This window comes from Carassius gibelio, chromosome B1 (genome assembly GCF_023724105.1).
Source record: "Carassius gibelio isolate Cgi1373 ecotype wild population from Czech Republic chromosome B1, carGib1.2-hapl.c, whole genome shotgun sequence".
Classification (NCBI taxonomy): Eukaryota; Metazoa; Chordata; class Actinopteri; order Cypriniformes; family Cyprinidae; genus Carassius; species Carassius gibelio.
In genome coordinates this window covers 27,893,454-27,921,434 of record NC_068396.1, presented here as the reverse complement: position 1 = coordinate 27,921,434, position 27,981 = coordinate 27,893,454, and the positions used below count along the sequence as shown (strand labels likewise).

General features: G+C 38.5%; 3 protein-coding genes across 3 annotated transcripts; 2 read left to right on the top strand and 1 right to left on the bottom strand.

Annotated features, from left to right (window-relative positions):
• Window positions 1–382: 382 nt before the first annotated feature.
• kpna3 (karyopherin alpha 3 (importin alpha 4)) lies at window positions 383–19,021 on the top strand. The gene is made up of 17 exons (XM_052545756.1): window positions 383–537; window positions 7,802–7,846; window positions 10,118–10,207; window positions 10,296–10,325; window positions 10,497–10,549; window positions 10,978–11,073; window positions 12,061–12,146; window positions 12,277–12,363; window positions 12,854–13,023; window positions 13,839–13,883; window positions 14,159–14,290; window positions 14,370–14,498; window positions 14,601–14,705; window positions 15,247–15,318; window positions 15,404–15,566; window positions 15,718–15,812; window positions 16,400–19,021. The coding sequence occupies exons 1-17, from the start codon at window positions 469–471 to the stop codon at window positions 16,496–16,498; spliced, it is 1,566 nt and encodes a 521-aa protein (XP_052401716.1). The 5' UTR covers window positions 383–468; the 3' UTR covers window positions 16,499–19,021.
• Window positions 19,022–21,801: 2,780 nt separating this feature from the next.
• On the top strand, window positions 21,802–24,356 carry ebpl (EBP like). The gene is made up of 4 exons (XM_052544757.1): window positions 21,802–22,150; window positions 22,234–22,303; window positions 22,636–22,774; window positions 22,972–24,356. The coding sequence occupies exons 1-4, from the start codon at window positions 21,971–21,973 to the stop codon at window positions 23,201–23,203; spliced, it is 621 nt and encodes a 206-aa protein (XP_052400717.1). The 5' UTR covers window positions 21,802–21,970; the 3' UTR covers window positions 23,204–24,356.
• Window positions 24,357–24,379: 23 nt separating this feature from the next.
• Window positions 24,380–25,416, bottom strand: LOC127948336 (ADP-ribosylation factor-like protein 11). Its single transcript, XM_052544759.1, has one exon. It carries the CDS (start codon window positions 25,243–25,245, stop codon window positions 24,715–24,717), a length of 531 nt encoding a protein of 176 aa, XP_052400719.1. The 5' UTR covers window positions 25,246–25,416; the 3' UTR covers window positions 24,380–24,714.
• Between the last annotated feature and the right edge of the window lie 2,565 nt (window positions 25,417–27,981).

Genomic DNA, 27,981 nt, shown 5'->3' with positions numbered 1-27,981 from the left:
CACCATGTGGGTGTTTTCAAACTGCTGGGTGTTTCTAAATCATGCAATCTAAATGATCCCCCTTACCCAACCCCACCCCTAAACCTAACGTCACTATTACGTCAACAAATCAGGTATCATGGTGTAAAAACACCCTGATCTGATAACTCCCATTACTTTTCTGCAGAGACGTATACTTGGCTTGGACGAGTCTTAACTTTGATAAAGAATATCTCTTTGGTTTTAAGACTTTAGTCTTTGCAATATTAGGGATCGTATATATATTCACTAACAGCTTGTAACACACCAGAGAGAAAGGAAAACATGAAATCGCATCATATGACCCTTTAAGGTTCAGTGAGTCGTGACTCGGTTCATTAAAAGATCCGACTCGGAAGAACGATTCAATGACGAATCGGACAGCACTTCACCCCCCGCTCCACCCGTCGGTCGACTCGGGACTACAGACACACACATACACACAGAGCCATGGCCGAGAACGCCGGCTTGGAAAACCATCGCATTAAGAGCTTTAAAAACAAGGGGCGAGATGTGGAGGTAAGTCCACCAGAGACCCTGGACTCTGGGTTTTATTTTAGTTCGGTTTCCTCCTCCTGAGTCTCCGTGGTTCTGGTTTTATACTGTCGGATCGGAGCGGCTGTTTGTGGACCCAACATCATGCGGAGCGGGCGCGGCCTAGATAGAGGCCTCTTTAAACACATTTGCCCAGCTCATCGCGGGTTATATATGGGTTTGTGTTGTTATAGCGCATTATTTAGTCGATTGACATAAAGACAGGGCTGATTTAGTGGTTCAGAAGTTAATTTACAGCCAAAGCACGCAGATTTATCGTGTTAGCATGTATGCTAACGGCTAACTGGTTAACAGGCGGCAGATTAATCGCCTAGCAGCCCGTTTATTCGTGTTTTTTCGTACCCCAGACTTTTAACATTCATGTGTAGAAGATAAACACCCTAAATATTATCACATAATTAAATTAATAACTTGCGAACCAGATATATGCGACAGAGACAGGTGTGTTAACACCGGCTTTAGCATTCTCTCCAGAACTGAACTAATGGCCAGTCATACCTCAACATCTGACCTCTTTTTAATGGTCGTTTAGTCACGCCAGATTGACAAGACTGTTGTAGTTTATTTTAGTGGATGTGTTCATTGGTCAGAGCTGTGTGTGGTGTTTTAATAAAGATATCATTTTGAAAAGACAGATGCTTCACATCTTTTCATCTGCAGTCAGATTGCTCTTTGGTGTGGCAGTTAGCAACTAGGCATCAGCTGTAGAAACAGCAGAGCTAAATAAACATTATTTTATTGCCTACAAACTTGAAGGGAGACCTCCAGACTGCATACCCCAGTGTAGGCTGTAACAAGGCGACCTAGAAATGCTAGCACGTCAGGTTGTGCTGTAAGATGGTAGATTATATAATGCAGCTCTGGATTTTTTTTTTTTTTGCCAGTGTTGACTTGAACACTAGGTGACTAAAGATATAATGTAATTTTTATACTGTTATCTTTAAGTTTTATGACATGCCTTTCGGTTAACTTCTCAGGGGTGGGGGATGTCACATTGAAATTTTAAACCAGGTCATTTATATTCATCACTTACTATGGCAGTAACCGACATCACAAAATAGGCTTGTGACTACAACACATTTATAATCCGCCAGCAATGCATTTCAAGAGAACAAAGTGATGCTGACCTTTTCCACATACAAACAATACACTCATGAAAGCAATATATACTATATAGCAAATCTCTATATTATCTTCCAACTATTTGAAGTTGAGTGAAATGAAAAATATTATATCCAGATTTATCCACGTACATACTCGGATAAAGTGAAATAATCAAATTTTATCTGGAAACATGAAGTAGACTCACGTAAGACGAAATATATAGCAAATATCAACTGCTTACTGAATATTTAACTATATTAACAGCCAGCTCTATATATAAAGTTGGATATATAGGCTAGTACATCCAACTTTAACTGTATACATATTGGGGGGGGCTCCGATCACGATCGGTCCGATCGTTAGGCACATCTCTTCAGTTAAGTCGGTTCTCTAATCAGCGGTAAATTCCATCAGGTGCATGATTTCACATAGATTAGAGAATTGGCTTTTCTGACGAGATGCGCATAACGATCGGCCGATCGTGATCGGAGCACCCCTAAGGCTGGGCATACACTGTGCGATTTTTGTATCGGGCCGATTTTCAGCATTTTCGTGCGTCGTTTGTCGTGCAGTGTACAAGGGGAAACGAGAGTTGATTAACCTCTCCATACTGGCAATCAGTTGGTCGGATGGATTTCTGAACTGTCAGAAATTTTGGTCGCCTCTCGTGAGGTATCGCACTATTGAAGCAGGGCTACGAACTGATTTTCCGCGTTTCCCTCACTGCGTGTGCGCGAAACCATAAATGAAACCATGGTGACACGGCGTGTAGTGTGGATTGAAGTGATGGAGGTATAACTTGTGGAGTTATGGCAAAGAAAAATAAAAGAGGGAATAAAACGCCTGCTTGCCTCCAGTTCGCGTTGCAAAATGGATAAACCATATAGGCCACGTCTTCCGAGCCACCTGCGCGTCTAGATACGCCGACGCCTTTTTTGGATCTATCAGCACACAGAATTGCGCATATCCCCAAAGCAGTGAGTTTATTCCGGGAAAGCATGTTAATTCTAAAATAGCCACAAGCATCTGGGTTCTGAGGGATCCTTCGTGTTGATTCGGTTGATTCCCCACGTATAGTGTGAGCAGTCAAATCGCAACTCGACGATCGGACCATACAGTGAGTGCATAATAATCGTGAGCTTTGGCTTTACATCGCATGCGATCGACTCGTACAGTGTTAGTTGGTACCTTGCCGAAATCGCACAGAAATCGCACAGTGTATGCCCGCCTTAATACATATCAACTGATTGATTGTTTATATAACACAAATCATGTATTATTGCCCTTTTCTAATCTGCCATGTTTGACTATAAGGCATTAAAATATTAAACATCGCGATTTTCTCTTGCTACTTTGAAAAAAAAATATGATGTATTGTGAAAAGGATGATTCAAATAAAATTGGATTAATTTCAATAACCAAACGTTGGCAGTTAAGTTGAAACATAGCAGCTATCTCATCAAAAACCACTTCTAAACCAAGGACCACCGTAATGAGCATTTAAAGTCACTTTCAAATGAGTATTATAAAAATTAAGGTGCTGCGATCACATTTATAATGAACTAATTTACTCTCATACCCTGTTGATAGATACTAGACATGATTATCATCATCTGCTGTGGGCTCATGCGAGTAACCCCAGAGGCCTCCTTCAAGATTAACGGTGTGAATTGACTGTACTGTAGGGTGCTGGTGCGACTCAGCCGTAAGACACACACCGCTTTGGAGGCCGGCAAAGCTGTTGCACTTTTGCAGCTATTCCCGGAATTTGCAAACCAGATTCAGCTTTCTCATCTTGTGTTCCTATAAGAGCGAAGGGCTCATGCACAGTGGCTCAGCTGACCTATTTGATATGGCCAGTAACGGATTGTGGAACTGTGGATACTTTGACTCGTGACTGCTAGATTTAGCCCATAACGAGGATGTAATTGTGGCTAACCAAGAGAGTAACAAGTGCTCCTGTGTTTTTGTATTTGCTAAGTGGCTGTGGGAAAAGAAACAAAGACGACGTTTGATTAGTCTGACATGTCACACATTCACTTTATACAAAGATCAAAGAGTTCATGTTCAAATTTGCAACATTCAAAAACCTTTGTGATTGGACTATAAAGGCTGAGTGTTGACAGATTTCACAATTCGATTTGCATTCATGAGCTCTGGATTCAAACTTCAAAAATTCATTGTTAATTAATTCAGATATATTTTCGATGCAGTACATGTCAATTTATTTAAAGATGTAAACTACACAGTACCCTGTCAGTTGGTACATTATTGTGATATTAAAGTTTTACATTTGCAAAAGAGTCCAAACTATTAAATTCAATGATAGTTGTTGTATGCAAATATTTGAGTTATACATAAGGCAATTTTTATATTTATTGATGTAATTGTTTCTTCTCCAGTCCATTGTTCAAACAAACATTAAGACATGACTAATAGGTTAATATGGAATATAGTGCATATATTTAGAAAAATGAGCCTCTATAGTTATTTTTTATGTAACGTTTTTTTAAAGCTGTTGCTTAAACATATTTACACAGTTGAAATTACATGTAAGTTGTTTTGTTTCAGCATGCCTTCTGATGTTTATTCATGTTTATTTCATGCTACAGCTAATAGTAAAGAGGAAAAGAGATGATCATCCACCGCTACATAATTTGGTGATTTTTGTGATTGAAAGTGACAGAATTTGAAAGCTGAGACTTTTTTCTTATCAAAACTAACAAACATAAAGCTTACTGGGATAACAGGATTGCAGGTGTGTTACAAATAAAAGTTTTGTTCATGCATCAACATTGAACAGCCTAGAGTAAAGATTGATCTTGGGATTAAAGACTGAATATTGAGATCATTAAAATAAAGATTGTCAACCCAGCCTAACTGAATTACTTGAAGTCCTTCCCTCAGGAAGCCTACATCCTGCTGTTTTGCATTTTCCAGATGCTTTAGCTAAATCAGCAGGTATTTGTATAATATTTACACATTTATCTTAAAGCAACTTAGTTGCATTCAAGAAACATTTTATCAGTATGTGTTTTGGATTTGAACACATAGACTTGTTGTTGCAAGCTGCATGCTCTAAAAATGAGTCAAGCCTGATGTTTGTGGCTATTATGCGGTCAGCCTATTTATTAGTATGTCGTGGACCTAACAGCAGTGAGACAGCATGTCTTCAGACCACGCTGGCAACCAGACAAGCACATGCACACATACTGTGTCATTATGCTGGTCTCTAGAGTGCCAAGCTGTCATGTCACCGGCGATGCACTGCTCCGCTGACTCCTGGAGTGCTTCCTCTCAGCTCTGCCCTCCTGTCATTCTGCTGTGACTCACACATATTGCATGTGCCGCTAAAATACCATTTATGTTGAAACTCCTGGAATCCACTTTGTGCTGAGAATTTCTTGATTTTATTTTGTTTCCTGAAATGGGCTGAGTTGTGACCTAGTAGTGTTGTGTTGATAGATGATAGTATTGTGTATCGAAGATAATCAGAGATACCCACGGAAGCAAATTTATCTGTCGATAGTCAAGACGATATTAGGCTCATTCTCCTATAAATGTATTAATAGTAATAATAATAACTATTATTATGTTTTTTTTATTAGGCGTCCTTTTATAAGGTGGCTCTCAAAATGCCCTATGTGGTGTGACTTAGGACTATTTGAGAACCACTATGGATAAGTTAGCTCTGCTGCCTTATTATTTTCATGCACACCACTCTATAATGTGATGTGTGCAAAATACATAGTTTTGGCCGTTAAAAGTCTCCATCCACAAACAGGCGCAGATATAAGGTCGTCTGCAGATAGAAGGTATTTAATTGCACTTTAACAAGTAATCTGAACGGCCTATATATGTGCAATATTTTAAACGAGCCCTCACTAGTTGAGTTTAATGCCACAGTTATGTTAGAATGCATCTCATTCTTGTTTCTGTGACAGTGCATGATTAAATTAAAATAAAATTAATCTCTCTTTGCATATCTAATCATACTCTGACGTCCTTATATATTTAATACATCATAAGGAAATAAACCTTTTCTGTTTCCCTTTCTTGTTTGTTGGTTTCCCTTTAACATCATCTTGCCCCCCCCCCCCCCCCACCATGGCTTTTGGATTTCATAAGGCACAGTATGGGTTTGCTGTAACATGAACTAGGATGCCCAGTCACAAGATCAAATCCGATCCGTCCCACCATCCCCACCACACAGCAAATGCAGTCTCTACATTGTTGGCTGATGATGTTTTTCTTTTTCCTTCTATGTCCTTTTGAAGCTATATTTCAAAATATTATTTAAATAATAGTGTAGAACTACTTGTGATGGATGGTCTGTCCATGTTTTTGCAATAAAGTCAGCATAAAATGAAAATTCACCTAAATGCATGTAATATGCATGTCCATGCATATTTCATTTTGTTTTATGAGTTAGATTTTGTAATGTTTAATCATATTGTCATTACTGGGTCTTCCAGTGAAAACAGCCTTCTAATGTATGTAGGGAGTACTTCAATCATTTAGTTACTACTATTTGTTTCTTTAAAATATATGAATCTTGCAATGTTAGTTAACCCAAAAAATGAAAATTAACCCATAAATTACTCGCCCTCAAGTGATCCTAGATTTATATGACTGTCTTCTTTCAGATAAATCCAGTCGGAGTTATGTAAATTATTTGATCTTTCAAGCTGTTAATTGGCACTCAGCGGGTGTTCAAGACTCACCAGCGCATTGCACAACGTAGACCTCATATGTCATCAGCCTAAAGCTTTTTCTGTGTACAACTGTTGGCACATGCTACATATGCAGTTTTGAATATGGATATTTTTCTTACAAAACGCATAGATTCACTACAGGAGGACTTTGTTTAGACCCTGGAGCCGTGTGAGACACTTATTTATTTATGGGTGGGCGCTTTTTATTTAACTTCTTTTGAACAGATGCACTGCAACATCTGCTGAGTGGCATTAAACAGCTTAAAAGATCAAAGACAATTTTTAATATAACTGTCACCCTTAATATAAGGGTGAGTAATTTATGGGCTAATTTGCATTTTTGGGTGAACTAACCCATTAAACAGAAAGCGGCTGTCATTCATTTTGGGAGTAGCTACTAAACTAAGTTCTCTATTATGTTTTATTGCACAAACTTTTAGTTTATGTTAAAAACATACATTAGTTACAAACATGTAGTCTGTTATATCTGTGAAGTAAAACAGCTGGGAAAGAAATCACATGTTTATAGTAGATCTGTGTATTAAGTGACAGCAGCATTATATACAATACCTATACTACCGGCTATGCTTATAATATGATCGAATAAATAAAAAACAAAATCACTCACTGCTCTTGACTGAAACATCTATAGCTGTCAAAAAATAAATTGCTTTCTTGAGTGCTTCTTTTTAATGCTCTAGTGTGAAGGTAAACATGGCAGATTGTGTGTGGCTCACTCAGGGCGGGGTCTCTGCTAATACGGCAGTGTTTGTCAGCAGTTGTGGGCGGGGCTTGTAAAATGTGGCGTCACAAAGATTTTTGGGGATAAAAAAAGGGACTGCTGTATTTTTATCATTATAGGGTCGTTGTGTATACACACTGGCAACACACATTAATGTTCAAACAACATGTAAAAGTAAATTTTGCATAATCAGTGCCCTATAAAATCAAGTTTTTTTTTTCTTTTTCGATAACCTATTTTGAAAAAGTGATATAGTCACAGTTGGATGTAGCTATATAACAATTTTGAAGAAAAATGGGTGGCTTTGATGTGTTCGTTGCTCCAGACATGTCTGGTGCAGATGTGTGTTCTATTGGGTTTTGAGCAGCAGTTCTAATAGAATGGCCACAAAATGTGATTGTCTGAATGGAGGAGTGAGTGACAGCTGGGTTCTGCTGTCACCGTGGTTACCACAGATCGTTGCCTCTTTGTTCCTTTGGGGTGGCCAGAATTTAGTTGCCATTAATGTTGCATTTTGTTTTGGTTGTCGTTACAGCCCATTCAATATAACAGTGTGTGAACGAATCACTTGTGGATTTGAGCAAACAGCTAAACCAAAGTATTAATCTGGCAACCACCCATATGTTGTACTGTAGGTAGCTCATCTGTTTCTTTCTTCCTTTTTCAGACAATGCGAAGACATCGCAATGAAGTGACGGTAGAACTGAGAAAGGTAAGTTCACAATAAATGTGAGGTCTGTCATAGTTACAGGTGTATATGCATGTATTCACTGTTCATTTGCAGGTTTCCTCCAGATGGAGGTATTAATGCTACACTGTGCAGCTTAACATTGCATTCTGATACAATACATGTGACTCATCAGAGAATGCCGGATGAAATAAACTAGACATAGAACATTGGATTCTCAACCCCCTTTTTTTTCATTCCTAAATAACTGTGTGCGCTCTCAGCGACAACATTAAGCTGTTTATTGTGGTGATTCAGTGCGTACTTGAGATTTGTGTTTACTGCCTTAATAGTGCTGAATAGTTTCAGTCTCATTTAGGGCTGGGCTGTAAAGCTAAAACAATTACATCTTGATATTTGTCTTCTTTTTTGGCAATATATATACTAGTGTTATTTATGTATTTGTTATGAAATGATCTGTGAACTGTCACTGACGCATCATTTTTAAATGTATTGATCAAAATGACTCACAGATGTACTAGTTCCATCTCTGATTTAGCAACAAAAATATAGCATTCTTTTTTTACTGTTTCAGTTCTCCTGAACTAGCCTAATAATGCCTAAATAAAGTGTTTTTGCAATGTAGTTTGTACATTTATATACCAGTGAACTCTTCAGTACATATTCGACCACCCAGTTAATATCATTCACCCAGTATAATTTTGAAGATGTGACTTGCAATCCTGCTAACTGACCCACCTTGTGATAATCTCTTGACATCACTCTGAGAATTGACTTGCAGTTGCAGTGTTGTTGTGGGTGAGATGATGCGATTGTGTGGATACACCGCTGCAATAGAGGAGCATCTGTAGTTTAAATATGACCTGGCCATGGAGCTCTCTGGGGTCTCTTCATGCATTACAGTAGACTTAAGCAGGTGGTGATTGCATGCAGGGTTTATTTCAAACTAATTAAAGAGATTGACTAGTTGACTATACAACAGAAATAGACATAAATATGCGATTTGTAAAACAACAACGTAATGTCTTTCTGCTGAGGCCTTCTCATGGCTTTGTTCTCTTGACTGGTGAGCTGTTTCTGTTGGAGATCTGTTTGCGCTTGCAGTATTTGGGTCACGCCATCCATGGTCACGGGGCCCCTGGCTTGCTGCATCCCAAGAAGAAGGGTTGTCATGAGGGGCTTCCCTTGTCACACACATCTCTCTTCCTGTTGGCAAGGAACTCAGAACCACTCTAGAACTATCTGTGCTTTTGTGGGTTTCTACATCAATTAAAAAACTTTAACAGATGCCTACTTGAGAATGTAGCATGTCATCACCAGAAGCAAAGTTGCCTGGAGCCTCTGACAAAGTCCATTAGTACAAATGGATACCAGAATGCTTTGTGTTGCGTCTGAGTGGGTAGAAATCCCCTGTTGTTGATCTACTAAGCCAGAGTTGATGTGGAGCAGAAGTTTAGTCCTACAGCCTTGATGTAGTTGATTCATTTGTTGCTGGATTGGGTGAAACAGCAAGTCCTGTCCATATTAGGCAGTTACACTGTCACCCCGGAGGAATTGGACCGACTTCTGCTGTACTGCTCTGTGTGCGTATGTTGTGAGCGAGACATTCCTCTTTGCATTCCTGTTTGCTCCAACACTGGAGTCACAGACCGCTCACTAACATTATTTTTCTCACACTGCGTAGAACCAGAAGTTACTTTTGTGTTCCATTTCGTCAGTTGCCTTGTTCAAGGGTTTGTTATTGTGCTGTTGAATTCTATTACATTGACATCAGCAGCAAAATATTCCATTAAGAGGCAATATCATGAGAAAATAGAAGATAAAGTAAAACATGAAACATGAAATATTTCCTCTGTGATTAAAAACCAGTTATTTAGACTGCTAGAGTGACAAAATGTTAGATTTTGAAATCCAACAAAAAAATGTTTTAATAATAATGTGTGTTGCACCTTCCTCTCTGCAGTTTCTTTTTGGTGTTATAAATGAGCAGCTGATGTTTGTATTTAAAAAAAAAAAAGTTAAAATATAAAATCATTTAATTCTTATCCACTGTATTGAGGAAAAGGTCTGATGTCTGTTTGAAAGCTGCCTGTTTGATTTTATGGTCACTTAATATAAATACACTTTTGTTAAATATAGGTCTACATGACATAAATCAACACATGAAATGGTGTTTTCTGATTTCCTCAAATGCATTTTGTATTTTTAGATCAGCATGATCTCATGATGCATATATTAAGTGCAACAAGTTATCACAGAGAACCTGGCATTTATTTGATTTCTCAACCCATACAGAACAAAAGAGACGAGCATCTCCTGAAGAAACGAAATGTTCCACAGGAAGAGAGTCTGGAAGACTCGGATGTGGACTCTGATTTCAAAGGGGTAAGAGGCTTTCTTCTCATTTCATCTCACTCCATATCTTCCATTTTCATATAGTTTGTCTAAACTTTCCTCTCTATTTTCTCTTCAGCAAAATGTAACGCTTGATGCCATCTTACAGGTAAGATTCTAGCATGTGTTGATGTTGAATGGTGGTGGTAAGACTCTGATAAATAACCGTTTCAGACGGTCAGAGCACACATCAGCTCTACACTTCACAAAGTGTGTGTGGGTGTGAGCGGCCCCTTCCTCCTCTCATCCTCCATTTCTCTTTTTTTTTTTTTCATTACAGAATGCCACCAGTGACAATGCAGTGGTGCAGCTCAGTGCAGTGCAAGCAGCCAGGTAAAATGTTATGTATATGAAAGGATTTGCATGTTACACAATGCCTTGTAAAGACATCTTTCATAACCTTGAAACAGCTTATACCTTAATACACATTCCTGGTGTTTATGTACATGATTTATCAGTAAATGTGAATTTAAAGAAGCAAACTTTAAGACCTGCACTGATTTCATTCCTTACTGAATGTCATTAATAAATGTTACATTTTGATGTTAATATTTTAGATGGCGCTGAAATAGTTAATCAGCTGAATGTGAAAAGCCGAACACAAAACAGAAAATTGGCATACTCTTTTAATTATGCTTGTAATTAAATCTAATTAAATATTTTTGGCTGGATTGGTCTCTTTGAAATAAATTGCATTAACACTGCTGGCATGTATTTGGAGTGCTGAAAGATGCTTGTTTTTCTCGTTTCTGTCCTTACAGAAAATTACTCTCAAGTGACAGAAATCCCCCCATAGACGACTTGATAAAATGTGGAATCCTTCCAATCTTAGTCAAATGCCTGGAGAGGGATGACAAGTGAGTGACTACATGGCACTGAGTGGAATTATTCTAAACTTAATTAATGGATCATTTTAATTGTGCTGTTTGTGTACGAATGTCATCTGGTATAGAGTGTATGAGGGAAAACAGGTGAGATGGTAGGAGTGGACTGTGATCCTTCATGCACTACCTTTCAAAAATTTGGGCTCAGTGAGATTTATTTAATTTTTGAAAGAAATTAATTATATACAGATGCATTATATTGATCAAAATGTAAAAGGTTGCAATACATGATTTTGTTGTTTCAACAAAAGTATTAAGCATTATATTATCAAATCTTTTCAACGTTGATAATAGGAAATTTTTACGATTCAGAATATTCGAATTATGCTAAAAGCTTTGATATCACAGGAATAAAATACATTTTAAAAGTATAATAATAATACAAAAATCTGATATTTTAAATTATAATAATGTTACATAATTGTAATGTTTTGCAGTATTTTGATCAAATAAATGTAGCATTGGAGAGCAAAAGGGACTTCTTTCAAAAACATTGTCACAAGGGTGTGTGTGTGTGTGTGTGTGTGTGTTAAACAAGCAGCATCTTTTTTATTGCATAACTATGAGGATAAATAAAGATTGGTACCTGATACACAAATTAAAATCCACCTTTTCAACATCTACATAATGTTAAAACTTTAATCCTTTTCACAAATTAATGGAAAAGTAATTATAATGCATTGGACAATAGGTGTGGATACACTCTGTGTATGACTCATTACTTTTGCTCATGTCTGATTCGAAATTAGCCAAGTACTGTGCTTGTGTACTTTAATAAAAGAAATGCTTTTAAAGGTCAGTTCTGGCTACAAACACAGAATCCTGTGGGAAAGTCCTGCAGAGCCCAATTCAGAGCATCACAGAAGGTCACTCTAAATTCAGAGAGGTCTGAAGCAAAGTGTTGTTTACCCACCAGCTCAAAATCATCTAAACTTGCTCGTTTCTCTCTTTCTTCATCAGTCCTTCATTGCAGTTTGAAGCTGCCTGGGCTTTGACCAACATTGCATCAGGGACGTCTGCGCAGACTCAGGCAGTGGTCAAATCCAGTACGTTGTTTGGACGGGCTTTGCTATTTTGGATCAGCATGTTTTGACTTCATCCATCCATCCATCCTTGTGTAAAGCTGATTCCTGTATGTTCTCCTCTCATTCTCTCTCTCTCTCTCTGTCTGTGTAGATGCTGTCCCATTGTTTTTGAGACTTCTCCACTCTCCTCATCAGAATGTGTGTGAGCAGGCCGTGTGGGCGCTGGGAAACATCATTGGTGAGTAACTGTGAAATGTCCTCACACTGTTACTGTCTCTGAATTTTGTAACTTAAAGTGAGAAAAATGAGAACAAGAATTTAAAATGAAACCAGTGAAGGGGTAAGTCTGACCTTTTTTTTTTTTCAAAAAAACTAAAACTCACTTGGCAGTAAGGTGAACTTTTGGATGTCATGCCTTGAGCAGCTGATACATGCATACATTGGTGACATTTACACATTGCAAGCTGTTTGCTGCACTTGCATTGCGCCACCTATAGTACTGGAGTATATTCTGTTTTTGGTTTGCTCTTGATGTGAATGGGTCTTTTTTTTTTTTTTTTTGCTTTTGGCACAAATAGTCATTACCATATTCTTGATTTGATTTGATTTTCTTCTTTAAGAATTTGTCTCTAAAATGTAAACTTTACATTTGTCCCCAAAATGCTGTTCCATAGCTGGGAGGATCATCAGAACTTAACCCACATGTTTGTTTTATGGGCTCTGTGCAGGTGATGGGCCTCAGTGTCGAGATTACGTTATCTCGCTCGGCGTGGTCAAACCTCTCTTGTCGTTTATTAATCCTTCCATCCCCATAACCTTCTTGAGAAACGTTACCTGGGTCATTGTCAACCTGTGCCGAAACAAAGACCCACCCCCACCAATGGAAACAGTGCAAGAGGTGAGCATGTGCGTGTGTGTTGTATGTGCGTATACTAAAATTAATCTAGGAATTGTTCAGTTAAATATTAACACATAAAACAACTTAAGGAATTTTTTTAGTAACCTAAATATAATGCTTGGTCTGGTTGTTTGAGTGATTTTGTATGTGTATATGTATAAAGGACTTTATAAACTGGCATTTAATCCAGTAAAGTATCACTATTAAGGACAGTGGCGACTCGTAGGTTTTAAAATAGAGGCAGCACACTAATTGTATTGGTCTAGGGATCCCTACCGATAATATTATTATATCCTTAACTACTTTGAAATTGCTTTTTGGTTGCTTTTAGTCACCTAAAAATTTTGGGGAAGCTGTGGCTCCCCTGCCGAGTCATGTCACAATATCTGAGAGTGTGCAAGATATTATGTGTCAAGAAATGTTTCTTCTTTAGACTCGCTCTCTCAATTATCTGAAGTGTCTCTCCTTTTAAGCGTAGTATCTGTCCAGTCTGTGCAGATGTTATGCTGTGTAATCGACATGCCAATATCTCTCATTCTTCTTTTCTCGTTTTGTCTGTAATGTGGAGGTGTAGCTTTGAGCTGAAAGAAACATATTGTACCTCCTGCTGCTAAGAAATCATTAGACTGTGTTCTCACTCTGTTTGTGTGTGTGTGTGTGTGTGTTTGTGTGTAGCAACTGTTTGATATATGGCAGGCCTAATGAATATTCTGTTGTCCTACAGCTGATTTCATGTTTACGTGCCGTTTGCTTATTCTCTGTCTGGTGGTTTAAACTAAAATATTAATTTTTAAAACTCTCTTTTTCGCTCACAGATTCTTCCTGCCCTTTGTGTACTCATATATCATACAGATATAAATGTAAGTACAAGATATAAACATTTTGTGTTTGCTTTTATTTACATAGTGTGGTAAATTTGGATTTAGGCTGATTCACATTATTCTTTAGTTGTTATTGCACACAAAAGGGTATTCTGTTGCCTTTACCTTTAAGCATTAACATAAAATATTTTATTTTTATTTCTTTTCTTTGAATTATATCCTCTTAAAATTCAATTTAACCATTCAGTGTTACAACACAGTCGGAGAGCTGTGTAATGAATGCTAGAAACTGAGATTTCTCCTCCTTCCTTTAGATCCTGGTAGACACAGTGTGGGCTCTGTCATATCTGACAGATGGAGGTAACGAGCAGATTCAGATGGTAATAGACTCAGGTGTCGTCCCCTTCCTTGTTCCACTGCTCAGCCACCAAGAGGTCAAAGTTCAGGTAAAAATTAATACCATTTCTATACATTAAAAACAACACAAAGCCTTTTTCTGTAAGTGTTTGTGTATCCTCTGCTCAGACTGCGGCGCTGAGAGCGGTGGGGAACATCGTAACAGGGACGGATGAGCAGACTCAGGTGGTGCTCAACTGTGATGTCCTCTCTCACTTTCCCAACCTGCTCACACACCCCAAAGAGAAGATCAACAAGGTGAGAGAGACAAGATGATGAAACCCAAACATTTACTTGTCTAATTTCATAAATGACTCTAGGAATCTCACTCATCTGTGATGTGTCTGTTATTCCCTGCAGGAGGCAGTGTGGTTCCTGTCCAATATAACAGCAGGTAACCAGCAGCAGGTACAGGCTGTAATAGATGCTGGGCTCATACCCATGATCATTCACCAGCTTGCCAAGGTAAGATGTTACCTGTGTAGCCTCCTGCACATCCACTTTTCCAATTTTTTTTCGCTTTCATTTTAGCATTCATTATAGCTTTTATTTTAGCATTCATTATAGTTTTTAATTACTGATTTGCAGTACTTGTCACAGTATATATAATATGATGTCCAAAGTCTTGAGACCAATAGTGAACATGCTCCTATGCTGTGTTTTAATATATTTATGTTATTAATCTTATTTAAATATTGCTTTAAATTTTCAAGTTGAAATTCTATTAAATTCAAGCAATGCCTGGTGATTGGAATATCATAGGTATTTAAAGTTCACGTGAACCGGAAGTCTCGACTTTTCTCCAGTGTTGTGACGCATTTCCGAAAGAAATTCCCTAGAATTGAAATAAAACACTCCTATTTTCTTTAGGAAATTTAAATAATTTTCATATTAATAATCTGTTCAGAAGGAGAAAATTCAGGAGCTTGCATCTGTACTCTTTGAAGAGTCCGTATAAGATGCTCCATTAAACAGTGCCTGATCTCTAATGTGTTTTTCTAAACAGGGTGATTTTGGAACACAGAAGGAGGCAGCATGGGCCATTAGCAACTTGACAATAAGTGGAAGAAAGGATCAGGTATGAACCATTGCAGATGAATCTCTGATTCCGAACTACTTTTCTTTTCAAGCTTGTTCATTGGTTACCCTGATGTAATTGGCAGGTGGAGTACTTAGTGCAGCAAAACGTGATCCCACCCTTCTGCAACCTGCTGTCAGTGAAAGACTCTCAGGTGGTCCAGGTGGTTCTTGATGGACTGAAAAACATCCTCATCATGGCTGGGGAGGAAGCCAGCACAATTGCTGAGATCATTGAAGAGTGTGGAGGTAATGCATTAAGTATAGAAATGGGTAGTCCTTCATATTTAGACCCGTAGATTAGGTCAAAATTATCACAAATGCACATTCACATTTCACAACTTGTTTTCTAGAATAATAAAAAAAGATTAGCAGTAATAATCTTGCTTCTGTATTTCAGGATTGGAAAAAATCGAGAACCTACAGCAGCATGAAAATGAGGACATCTATAAACTTGCATTTGAGATCATCGATCAGTACTTTTCAGGAGACGATGTGAGTCACGATCTCTTGGTTCTTGGCATGTTTCTCTGTATAGTACTTGATGCATTAATGTGTTGTTGCTTGTGGACATTATTGGGGCTTTCACACCCAAGGAACCATTTCATAATTCCTAGAAGTACTGGCGTAAGTAACCACAGGAACTAAGAATGGTTTCAGTTCTAGGAACTCTGTTTGGGGGAAATAAAATCATTTTACGTCAGAGTAGCCTCAATGATTTGTAACAACGCAAGTTGTCATAGGAGATTTGGTCAGATTTTTGTGCTCTTTCAAGCGTAAATTGTGTGCTTACATTCGTCATTATCACGAATCCCCCAACACAAAACAAAAACAATTCTGATCATGGCGTTCTCCATTTACTGGTTGTTTTCTTTGTAAATGTGAGTTGTAAATTCAGAGTTCCTGCTGCCACTGCGAATGCAACCAGAAAAATGGCCCAAGGGGGAAATTGATTCTCTAGGAACCACCATGCTGGCTATTTCCTATAATGACGTGGTGTGAAAGCCCCATTTGTTGGTGGTTCTCTCTAGATTTGAATTATAAGTAGATGTCTGGTTAGTAATGTCTGGTTCTGTTTCTAGATTGATGAGGACCCCAGCCTGATTCCTGAGGCCACCCAGGGAGGCACATTTAACTTTGATCCATCCTCCAACCTACAAACCAAGGAGTTCAAGTTCTAGACAACCAGAGATTTGAACTTAGGAATGGTGGGTTTCCCAGCTGCTCCTCAACCTCTCCCACCTACTGACCCATCATCTACCAACCACTCACTAACCAGAAAAACCAACCAATCACCATGCTCCGAAATGACACTCACTCACACAGAAGAAACTAGCACTGAAGGATCTGAGTCTCAACGCCACTCAAAATACAGATGGTTCTCAACAATCTCAAGACGTTGAAGGAAAAAAAAAAAAGAACAAGAATCATTATAATGCAGTTGCCAAAAAACAAAACAAGACAAAAAAAAAAACAAGGATATATATTTTGCTCTTTTTCACTCACTCACACACATAGGTGAGCATGAACAATTATAGAAACTTCTGTTGTTGTACCAGCCATCATATCAGCCAAGGAAGATGAAAGAGAGTTATTCCTGAAATAAAAAGGCAGGGATTTTCTTTTGTTTCCAAGAAATCCCTTCCCTCAAAATGTTGCGTATCTGGTAATGATCTTAGAGTCTCAGCCAGACACCCAACACGATACGTCCAGCCTCGACTGTGTTAAGCCATTTGGACCCCCTCCCTCATTCATCCGAAATCTGTGAACTAGCCTGCAATGGGTTATTCCATGGAATATTATTCAAATGTGGGAAGGGAGTGACTCTAAATATGTGGTGTGCAAACAAAACTTTAATTATCGCCACCCATTTTTGCTTTTTCTTCATCCTGAAATTATGGATATTTACGAAACACTGAAGATAATGAAGAAGGAAAAAGAATCTGGTCAGATCATCACACAAACTCGAATGGAGAAAATTTCATTTAAGACATTCAAGCGCCCTCATTTTCGAAGTTCCTCAGCGATAGTGTAGTGGACATTCATTGTGCCGATCTTTTTTTGGTTTGCAGTGGGACTGTCGGACATGTCAAAGGAGGATCCTATATGATTTGTCAATTTGGCCAGGACTTTTAAAGGACCGCCCCAGCCTTTGGAAGTTCTTTGAGATAACCTTAACAGGTCTTTCTGCTTAACAAGGGTGCTCTGGCAGCGCTTCTTATTTTCTGGATTCATCTTCTCTACTTCTTGTCTGTAAGCATAGTAATAAGTTCATCGGGATGAGTCCAGTTGTAACCGTTTGGAGGATATTTTCACTAAATCAGTGCATTTCATCACTTGGTAGTCAAAACCACAAGAAACTTTGCAACAGTGATTGGATAGTGAATTCTTTTTTTGTTTTGATCAGCGAAGCTTCCGCTTTTGCAGTTTTTCCAGTCTTACACGCACACTTTAAGTTTTCCCATTTTATTGCTTAATGTAAGTGTAGAGCGATGTTCGCTTAATTTTGACTATACAAGCAATGGGGAAAGAAGATCCATGACATTGTGGTTCTTTTTTTTTTTTTTGGTTTTTAATCTTATTTCACTTGCTACACAACTTAATTGTACCAACTAAAATGAAAGTATATTTCTTGTTTAGGTATATAATGCGAAGCTACCACACTTAGGTCCACTAGACATTGTTGGGACGCTACAGAACAATAATAACATTGTGATTATTGATTTACTGCCAATAGGGGTAATTATTATTATTTTTTCTTTGTTCATTTTTGGTTTAACTTTCATTTTGTAATGGCAAATTATTGCCATTATTTGGAAAATGGGCTTTCTTGCTGTTATGACTGGATGTTTTTTTTTCTTCTTTTTTCCCCCTGTGCATTAACTTGTAAAGGGATGTATGGGGGACAAAACTGCATTTGAACTAAAGTAGTTATGTTTGGGCAGCAAACTGCTGAAAAAGACAGTAAGAAAGCTGAAGGCAGCCCTGATCATTTTTGAATTAGCCATAGTTGTTGAACAAAAAGAAAAAACAGGTTTGAAATTCATGAACTTATCTAGGCAACTAGAAAACGAGCCACTTTAAAGAAGTTTTGTCTTGTATCAGAAATGGATACAAGCTTATTGCTTGTTGCAAGATTTTTACTTGCTAAAGAAAAAAACATTATCTAAAAAGCGACAGATCGCATTTTGGCCTCTGATTGTTTGTATGTTTTTATAAATTTTAGAACTGAATTTCTCTTTAAGGTGGCTCATCAGTATTTTTTTTTTTCAACTCTTGTGCATATTAAAGATAAAGAATGAGTTGAAATTCATTGTGCCTTTTGTTTTTCATTTCAAAGTAACTAAAAAAAGGTTCATAATGCCTACCACGTTGCATTGGAGCTGCTTCTAATATGGGGTCTTTTGGGTGTTATGTCTGCCTATCTCTGGACTTTACAATGAGACGTTCACTGGAGTAGAGTATAATTCTTATTAAATTCTTCTCTAGTCTGCTGGCTGACTTGTAATTGATCCCCTTAACTTCCATTTTGCTCCCTTCTCATTCTTTTCATGTGGATCACAATTACCCACAATTCTCAACCTATCCACTTCCCCTTTCCCACCTCCACCTTTCTATGGCAACACATCTTTCGCTCATCACTCCCTCAGGACGTGCTTTATGTATCAATGAACCTAACCAAAATAAACTTGCTGTTAGCCATCCTTTTTATTGCTTTCTTATGACTGACCTTCTAATGCTTTGGTGTGTCTTTGACCTGTTGCCTTTAATCTTTTTCCTGTTCTGGCATTTAATTGACCTTTATCTATTCAGAAGTCTCTTTTTTGCTCATTCTAAGAAGTGCCGTGCTCAAAGTTGTTTCTCAAGTGAGCTTAGATTGGTGCTAGGCTGAATCAGAACCACACCAGTCACCCAACGTGCTACATAGGACTACAATTACCACGAGAGTTTACGTGCATGAGGGATGAGCTTTCTCCAACATTTTTAGAAAAAGGTGGTTTTAAAAAAAGCAATTCATATCGAAGAACAAAATGTCATTTAATAATCTTAAAATAAATATTAGTTCTGTGATGCCTACATGTACAGTATTGTTCAAAATAATAGCAGTACAATGTGACTAACCAGAATAATCAAGGTTTTTTGTATATTTTTTTATTGCTACGTGGCAAACAAGTTACCAGTAGGTTCAGTAGATTCTCAGAAAACAAATGAGACCCAGCATTCATGATATGCACGCTCTTAAGGCTGTGCAATTGGGCAATTAGTTGAATTAGTTGAAAGGGGTGTGTTCAAAAAAATAGCAGTGTGGCATTCAATCACTGAGGTCATCAATTTTGTGAAGAAACAGGTGTGAATCAGGTGGCCCCTATTTAAGGATGAAGCCAACACTTGTTGAACATGCATTTGAAAGCTGAGGAAAATGGGTCGTTCAAGACATTGTTCAGAAGAACAGCGTACTTTGATTAAAAAGTTGATTAGAGAGGGGAAAACCTATAAAGAGGTGCAAAAAAATGATAGGCTGTTCAGCTAAAATGATCTCCAATGCCTTAAAATGGAGAGCAAAACCAGAGAGACGTGGAAGAAAACAGAAGACAACCATCAAAATGGTTAGAAGAATAACCAGAATGGTAAAGGCTCAGCCAATGATCACCTCCAGGATGATCAAAGACAGTCTGGAGTTACCTGTAAGTACTGTGACAGTTAGTGTGAAGCTAATCTATTTTCAAGAATCCCCCGCAAAGTCCCTCTGTTAAAAAAAAGGTATGTGCAGAAGAGGTTACAATTTGCCAAAGAACACATCAACTGGCCTAAAGAGAAATGGAGGAACATTTTGTGGACTGATGAGAGTAAAATTGTTCTTTTTGGGTCCAAGGGCCACAGGCAGTTTGTGAGACGACCCCCAAACTCTGAATTCAAGCCACAGTACACAGTGAAGACAGTGAAGCATGGAGGTGCAAGCATCATGATATGGGCATGTTTCTCCTACTATGGTGTTGGGCCTATTTATCGCATACCAGGGATCATGGATCAGTTTGCATATGTTAAAATACTTGAAGAGGTCATGTTGCCCTATGCTGAAGAGGACATGCCCTTGAAATGGTTGTTTCAACAAGACAATGACCCAAAACACACTAGTAAACGGGCAAAGTCTTGGTTCCAAACCAACAAAATTAATGTTATGGAGTGGCCAGCCCAATCTCCAGACCTTAATCCAATTGAGAACTTGTGGGGTGATATCAAAAATGCTGTTTCTGAAGCAAAACCAAGAAATGTGAATGAATTGTGGAATGTTGTTAAAGAATCATGGAGTGGAATAACAGCTGAGAGGTGCCACAAGTTGGTTGACTCCATGCCACACAGATGTCAAGCAGTTTTAAAAAACTGTGGTCATACAACTAAATATTAGTTTAGTGATTCACAGGATTGCTAAATCCCAGAAAAAAAATGTTTGTACAAAATAGTTTTGAGTTTGTACAGTCAAAGGTAGACACTGCTATTTTTTGAACACACCCCTTTCAACTAATTGCCCAATTGCACAGCCTTAAGAGCGTGCATATCATGAATGCTGGGTCTTGTTTGTTTTCTGACAATCTACTGAACCTACTGGTAACTTGTTTGCCACGTAGCAATAAAAAATATACTAAAAACCTTGATTATTCTGGTTAGTCACATTGTACTGCTATTATTTTGAACAATACTGTATTATGGCATAGAATATACTTACCCTATTAAATGATGGCAGAAAATCTTAAAACAGTACTGTGAAGGGTTAGTTCAGCCAAAAATTTAAATTCTGTCATTAGCTACTCACCCTCATGTCGTTTCAAACCCGTAAGACCTTCGTTCATCTTCGGAACACAAATAGTTTTTTTTGAGAGCTGGAGTACCACGACGCAGCCTTGCGCTTTCCCCTGAACAAAATGGCAGAAGGTAGCTAGGGCAGAAGAATTGTTGAATAAATTATTTTTGTTTTCAATGCACAAGAAGTTGTCTCATAGCTTTGCAAAATTGAAGTTGAGCCACTGATGCCATATTAACTTTTTTTTTTACCGATGACCTTACTACGATTCTGGGCCTGGGAACATTTCAGTTGCATTCAGTCTGCCTGAAATCAAAATTGACTATTTACTTTACTATCAAACACTCCTGAACAAGCTAATCAAGGTATTCAGGATTACTAAGGCTAAAGACAAGTGAGGTTATTTTTTTTTCAGGGTTGGATCTAAACTCTGCAGGACATCGTCACTCCAGGAATGACGTTGCCTAACCCTGCAGTAGCCCCTCACTGCAGAACACAAGATCCAGGGGACATGGTTGAATCACATCTATCTATGGGGTGGAGACTGGTAGGTTTAGGTGTATGTACGGTTGGAGAAGTTCGATCTGGATCCAACCACGCTCTTGTGTTCTGCAGTGAGGACCATCTCTGGAAATACCGCACTTAAAGTCGGCAGCAATTTACTGTTCACGCGGACTTTAAAACAAATAGCCGCCAAAACGTACTCTGCTCTGTGACGTGGTCGGATGAAAGTGGAGAGAGTTCTGCGCGAGCCTATGGCTGCAAAGCGCCACCTTTAGAAGGATGGGCGGGGCCTCGGGCTGTCATTCAACCAGAGAGAGAGAGAAGAACTTATGCAAACGTGCACTTAATAATGGCTGAAGGCGAAGAACCTGCACTTTTCACTAAAGTAACTGTTTATTCTCTACTGGCGTGTGTGGCACAGTTGGCTATCGGGTTTGTTTTTGCGCAAAAATGGGGGAGTAAATGTTCAGCTGTTGATCGGTGGGTCCTCGTGTGGTTGTTTTACGACGCAATTGTTCATTTTACTCTGGTAGGTACAAAGGTGCATGCAGGAACGTTCACTTTTTACCTGTTTGTAACTGTCTGCTCAACTCTGGCTGCTTGACCGCGCAGGAGGGACCCTTCGTCTACATGTCGCTTGTTGGAAATGTGGCCACTTCTGACGGTCTATTGGCAGAGCTATGTGAGTATACGGGGTTACAACAAACAGTCAAATGTAAAGTGATTTTTTTGCATTAAATGATTTTGTTAAAATAACGAAGACTGAGTGTACGATGACATCTAGTGGTGTTTGTTGGTATGGTTTATAAAGTTCAAGGTCCATTCACTGAATTTTTGAGTATTCAATATAATAAAAAATACAACAATAATAATAATAGAGTAGTTCAGGCTAGAAATAAATTTGCATTATTTATGCTTTTTTTGCTCCAAAAAGAGTGGGATCTGTCTTCTCAAGCAATGTATGTGTATCTTCAATGCAGTACATTTAATATTTAATATTAAAATCCTCAACAGGGAAAGAATATGGCAAGGCAGATGAGCGCTGGTTGTACTCAGACCCAACAATAGTATCTCTGGAGCTTCTTACAGTGGTTTTAGATGGTTCTTTGGCCCTGCTTCTAGTCTACGCCATCGTCAAAGACAAACACTACAGGTGAATCAAACAGTAGATTTCAAAATAACTTAAGAAAGATCTGTTCTAATGTAAATACAGTCCATTTTAGATTATGTCCACTTTTGCCAAACTCAATCCAGCTTTAATTTCCCATTCAAACTCCATCCCACAATCTGCTATTAAAGTGATTATTAAGGGGTACATTTGTGAATGTCTCACTTTTTTGTCTGAACCAGGCACTTTGTTCAGATCTCACTCTGTGTGTGTGAGTTGTATGGGGGTTGGATGACCTTCTGTCCAGACTGGTTAATGGGAAGCCCTAACCTGAACACCAGCAACTGGCTGTACCTGTGGATCTACCTGGTGTTCTTCAATGGGATCTGGGTGGTGGTGCCTGGACTCCTCCTCTGGCAGTCATGGAGGGATTTAAGAAGAATTCATCAGTATCCAAAGAAGAAGAATAAATAAAATCAAAGGATGTCTGGTCGCTAGTAATCAACCATAAAATTATCAGTGTTATAATAACCTTTTCAAAGTGAACAGAATAAGATTTGGAGAGGATGTACTGCAGTTGATGTATTATACACATTTATTGTGTACACAGAATATTAGAGGAACAGTTGTTAAGGAGTATCTTTTCATAATTGGAGTGGTAAAGACACAAAGGAAGTTCACACCAAATACTGACTCATAGCAACATACTGCCTGCATTCCTGCCCTTTGACACAGTGAATCCTAGTGAATCCTTATTTAGCTTTTATACACTGATCTAGGACCAGTTTCTCACTATTTCCTCTTGTCAAACTACCTTATCCAGTACGAATTGGTTCAAATTGGTTCAATTCATGTTTCATCACATCTGTTTGCTTATACTTAAAATAATGAAGAATCATGATTCTTTTTACACAGACTGTGCTACTGAGTAGGCTATTTTCTTGCCAAGTTATGACAGCATAACAGGCATGCCTGAAATATTTTGGTCATAGTCACTTTTATATGCAGGTCTGATCAAGGTGTTTAAGGTATAACTTTATCATTGCAATTTCAAAGATTAATTTATTGCAGAATTTAGGCATTATAATTTCACTACAGCTTCATGTGTAAATAATATAAAAGGGTAACACTTTACAATAAGGTCACATTAGTTAATAATAGTTAATGCATTGCATGCATTAATTAACAATGAGCTATACATTTGTTAAGAGTATTTATTAATCCATGTTTGCTAATAAATATAACTGTTTTAGACATTTCCATTAAAAGTTAACTAAAGTAGTTAACTAGCGTTAACTAATAAAACCTGTGAAGTGTTACCTATTCATTTTAAAATCAGCTAATTTCATGAATTTACTCATTTGTGATAATGCAATATTTTCTCCCTAAATTTTATAACTTATTTTTAAACTCCAATAGCCTCCATGATGTATATGAATAACCTGATTTTGTCAAAGTGGCATTAACATTGAAGTAAATGTTATAAACGTTAGTTCGTGTTAACTAATGTGTTTATCTAAAGTTGACAAACTGAATCCAATTGTAAAATGTTACCTTAAACTGAAATTGCATTTAAAAGCACCTGATTTCCATAAATTTTCTTTAATAAAGTTTCCAATATCAAAAATGTATGCATCACAGGATTCTCATCAAAATCACTTTGATTGCCAAATTAACCTTCACACAGAAACATGGCATTCATTTACAAGGTAAAAGATGTTTGCAGCAATTACAGTGCCCATGCTAGAAGTGCAGCACATGAAGACAAATAAAACATAAACATGATATTTACAGCACATATAACAACAATAAACAAGTGCAGTAGTTCAATCAGTCAATTATTTTCCAACATTCTTCTATGATAGTACCATGATCAATCCTTCATTTTGCTTGTTATTAAGTTTATGCTTAGATAAAAGGAGACTGTCAAGTTATAACTGCATTCAATGTATTGTCTAGTTTCCTAGATCTTCCTAGTATCTTACTTATGCTTTTTGCATTAGTTTAGCTATAGAGAGAAAGGCTTGTTGGAGACCAAGTCCCTTCAAGGCGCTGCAAGCTTGGATCTCCCACTCCCGATCTGTGCAGCTTTCCAGCTCCAGCAATATAGACACATCTCTAATAGTCAGAGAGTTTGGCAGATCTTTTTTGTTCGCCAGCACCATCAGGGGAACTCCTTTCAAATGCTCATCACTCAGAATCTTCTTCAGGGCTTTCTGAGCTTCTCCCATCCTGGATCGATCACTGCTGTCCACCACGAAAACCAGGACCTTACATCCCTCTAGGTAGTATTTCCAATTGGGCCTCATGGTTCCTTGTCCCCCAACGTCCCACACGGACAGCGAGGTCTTCTTGTCCAGCTGTACAGTCGCAACATTGAAGCCCACAGTAGGCGAGGTCTCCATCACCACACCACGCTGCTGTCTGTACAGCAAAGTAGATTTCCCAGCCGAATCCAAGCCCATAAGGAGAACCTGGGGAGTCTTTTTAAACTGTTTAGACTTGAAGGCACCCATCCTGATGTGATAGACGCGTTTCTGATTGAACTCACGGACTCTTGTTGTCTATATCTCGACAGGTTTAGACTGGCATCTGGCCGAATCCTTGATTTCACTCAGCGACTTGAGTTCTTTTTTCGAAATCGTATGCAAAGCAGAAGCGACGCTTTGTGAATGGCTATGTGTATCTGAAACTACACTGATCGTGGTGTGTCAGCTAGACTAGTTTATCCACATTTTTAAACAGGTTTGGCAACTTTGTATGTGGGCCAACCTATTCCGGGATCCCATCATCCCAGAAACTGAACTGAACTGTAAATAATGCAAACGATCCTGTCGCTATGACTTGGTAATATGTAATGTGTATAAGATATGAAAATAAAAATTTCAATATATTTGAATGTTTACTGCTAAGTTTAATGGGTCACAATGGTCCAAATGCAAGTCTCACGTGCCGCACGTATATCATTTGCCTTTTACGTCACAGTACAAACCAACCAGATTTATAATATTATTGCCTAAACAAAGAGTAGGCCTATATACTCTTTGGCCTAAATATTATGGGTTATAATTGATTACATTCACTGAAATAAATCACTCTACTCACCATTAATAAAACACCTGATGCTATCGGGAGCTGCCCAATTTTGTGAAATTTGGCTTAAAAGGAATTCATATTGTATTTTGCGATTGTAAGTGGGACTCTAAAGACACACACGGAAGAGTGACTTAAAGGGATCCTCCACCATAAAATAATTTTTTTTGTCGTTAATTACTTAGCCCCATGTTGGTTCAAACCCGTAAAAGCTCCGTTCATCTTCGGAACACAATTTAAGATATTTTGGATGAAAACCTGGAGGCTTTAAACTGTCCCATAGACTGCCAAGTACATAAGTGTCAAGGTCCATAAAAGGAATGAAAATTTGTCATCAGAATACTCCATCTGGAGGCCTCCAGGTTTTCATTCAAAATATCTTAAATTGTGTTCTGAAGATGAAATGCTTCTGAAATGAAATGAAATGAGTTTTTTATACTGTTAAAGAGTTGGATTCCCATGCTAAACATGGACAAAGTTTCAAAAATTAAGTTGTACGTTTGAAGGAGTATTTTTGTTCCAACAATACCTCTTCCAGTTTGTCACAAGTTTCGGAAAGTTTTTTTCGAGTATGGCTCTGTGTGACGTTAGATGGAGCGGAATTTCCTTATATGGGTCCTGAGGCACTTCTGCCAGAAGAGCACTTGCTCCCGTAGAGCAGAGCAGAGACATTCACTGATCAGAGCAAGAGACCGAAATGTCACAAAAGAAGTGTGATATGGTTGCGAGGACAAGACAACCCTGCACAGACTACCAAAAGAAGAAACATTAAGGGATCAGTGGACGGAGTTTATTTTTACAGAGCATCAACGGAGTTGTGCAAGTGTTTGTGTTTGCTCCCCTGCATTTTGAAGATGCTTGTTTTATAAACAAGGCCCAGTTTGACGCCGGATTTGCGTATAATTTATTTCTTAAGGATGATGCAATCCCAACGAAAAAGGGTCACGATCGTGTGTTGGAACCGCAGGCGGTGAGTAAAACTGCTTCAAATATCTCTGTGTTGTTAACTTAGCTATTGGCGCGTAAGCACATCAAGTAAACCTTGTACACCTTTAAAGAAAAAAAAAAGACGACATAAAGTGGAACTTAGTCATTTTCCAAAACCGCTAAGCAAATATATACAGTTTCAGTACATACCACATAGAGACGTTGTTGCTGATGCTGCTCTTGTTAAATTTCAGCCTCAGGATTTGATTCTGGATCATAAATATACGCTGAATCTGACTGTTAGCCATGGTTTGTTTTGGATGATGTTTTTTTTCCTCAAGGTAATGTCACAACTTCCAAACGCTCTCAACGCAAAAGCCTACTGGCGCTCGTGATTCTTTAGCTCCGCCCACACGTCACGCCTCTAGCGGCTTGTGTTTTTTTTTAAAAAATCTGAGCAGACTATTTTTCTCTTATAAATATAATAAAACTAAAGACTTTTTGGAGATATGAAGGATGCAGTACTACTCTACAAGATTAACAGGAGATTGAGTGAAAATGAGCATTTCACCCCCCTTTAAGTTTCTCAGATGCACTTTGATGACACTCAAAACTGCTCTGCTTTTGGCCCTGGTGTCAGTCAAGCGAGTAAGGGACCGGCAAGCCATGTCTGTCAGTGCTTTCTGTCTTGAGTTTGGATCCAACATCTGTTATGTACGGAAAGTGCTCTCAACTCCGTTTAGAGCCCAGGTCATTTCACTTTTAGCCCTCCCTGGAACGCATGCAAACAAGTTCCCAACTATTCCACCAGAGGAATGGCGTCCTCTTGGGCCTGGTCCAGTAGAATCTCCATTGGGGAGATTTGTTCAGCCGCTGGCTGGTCATCGCTATCTACCTTTAATAGATTCTATAATTGGGACGTGGCCAAGGCGCGGGTCTTATATGCCTAATGCTTACTCCACTCATTGGGTGGGGCGAGTCTCTTTGTGGCTCAGGCTTATGGAGACCTCGCTGAGTGCTCCTGGGCTGAGCTCGCGGAGCAGGCTGAGTTCTGCATCTGCTTATAGCACGGGATGACTGGATACCTTCTCTGAGCAGTTGTCATCAGACGACGCAATGGGTGTTACCTTTCGATAGGGAATGATCCGTTAACTCACTTAACCTCGGTTTCCTGAGATAAGAAAGAGTGTTGCTTAACTGGCCGTTCTATAGCTGCACACGAATCGATGCTT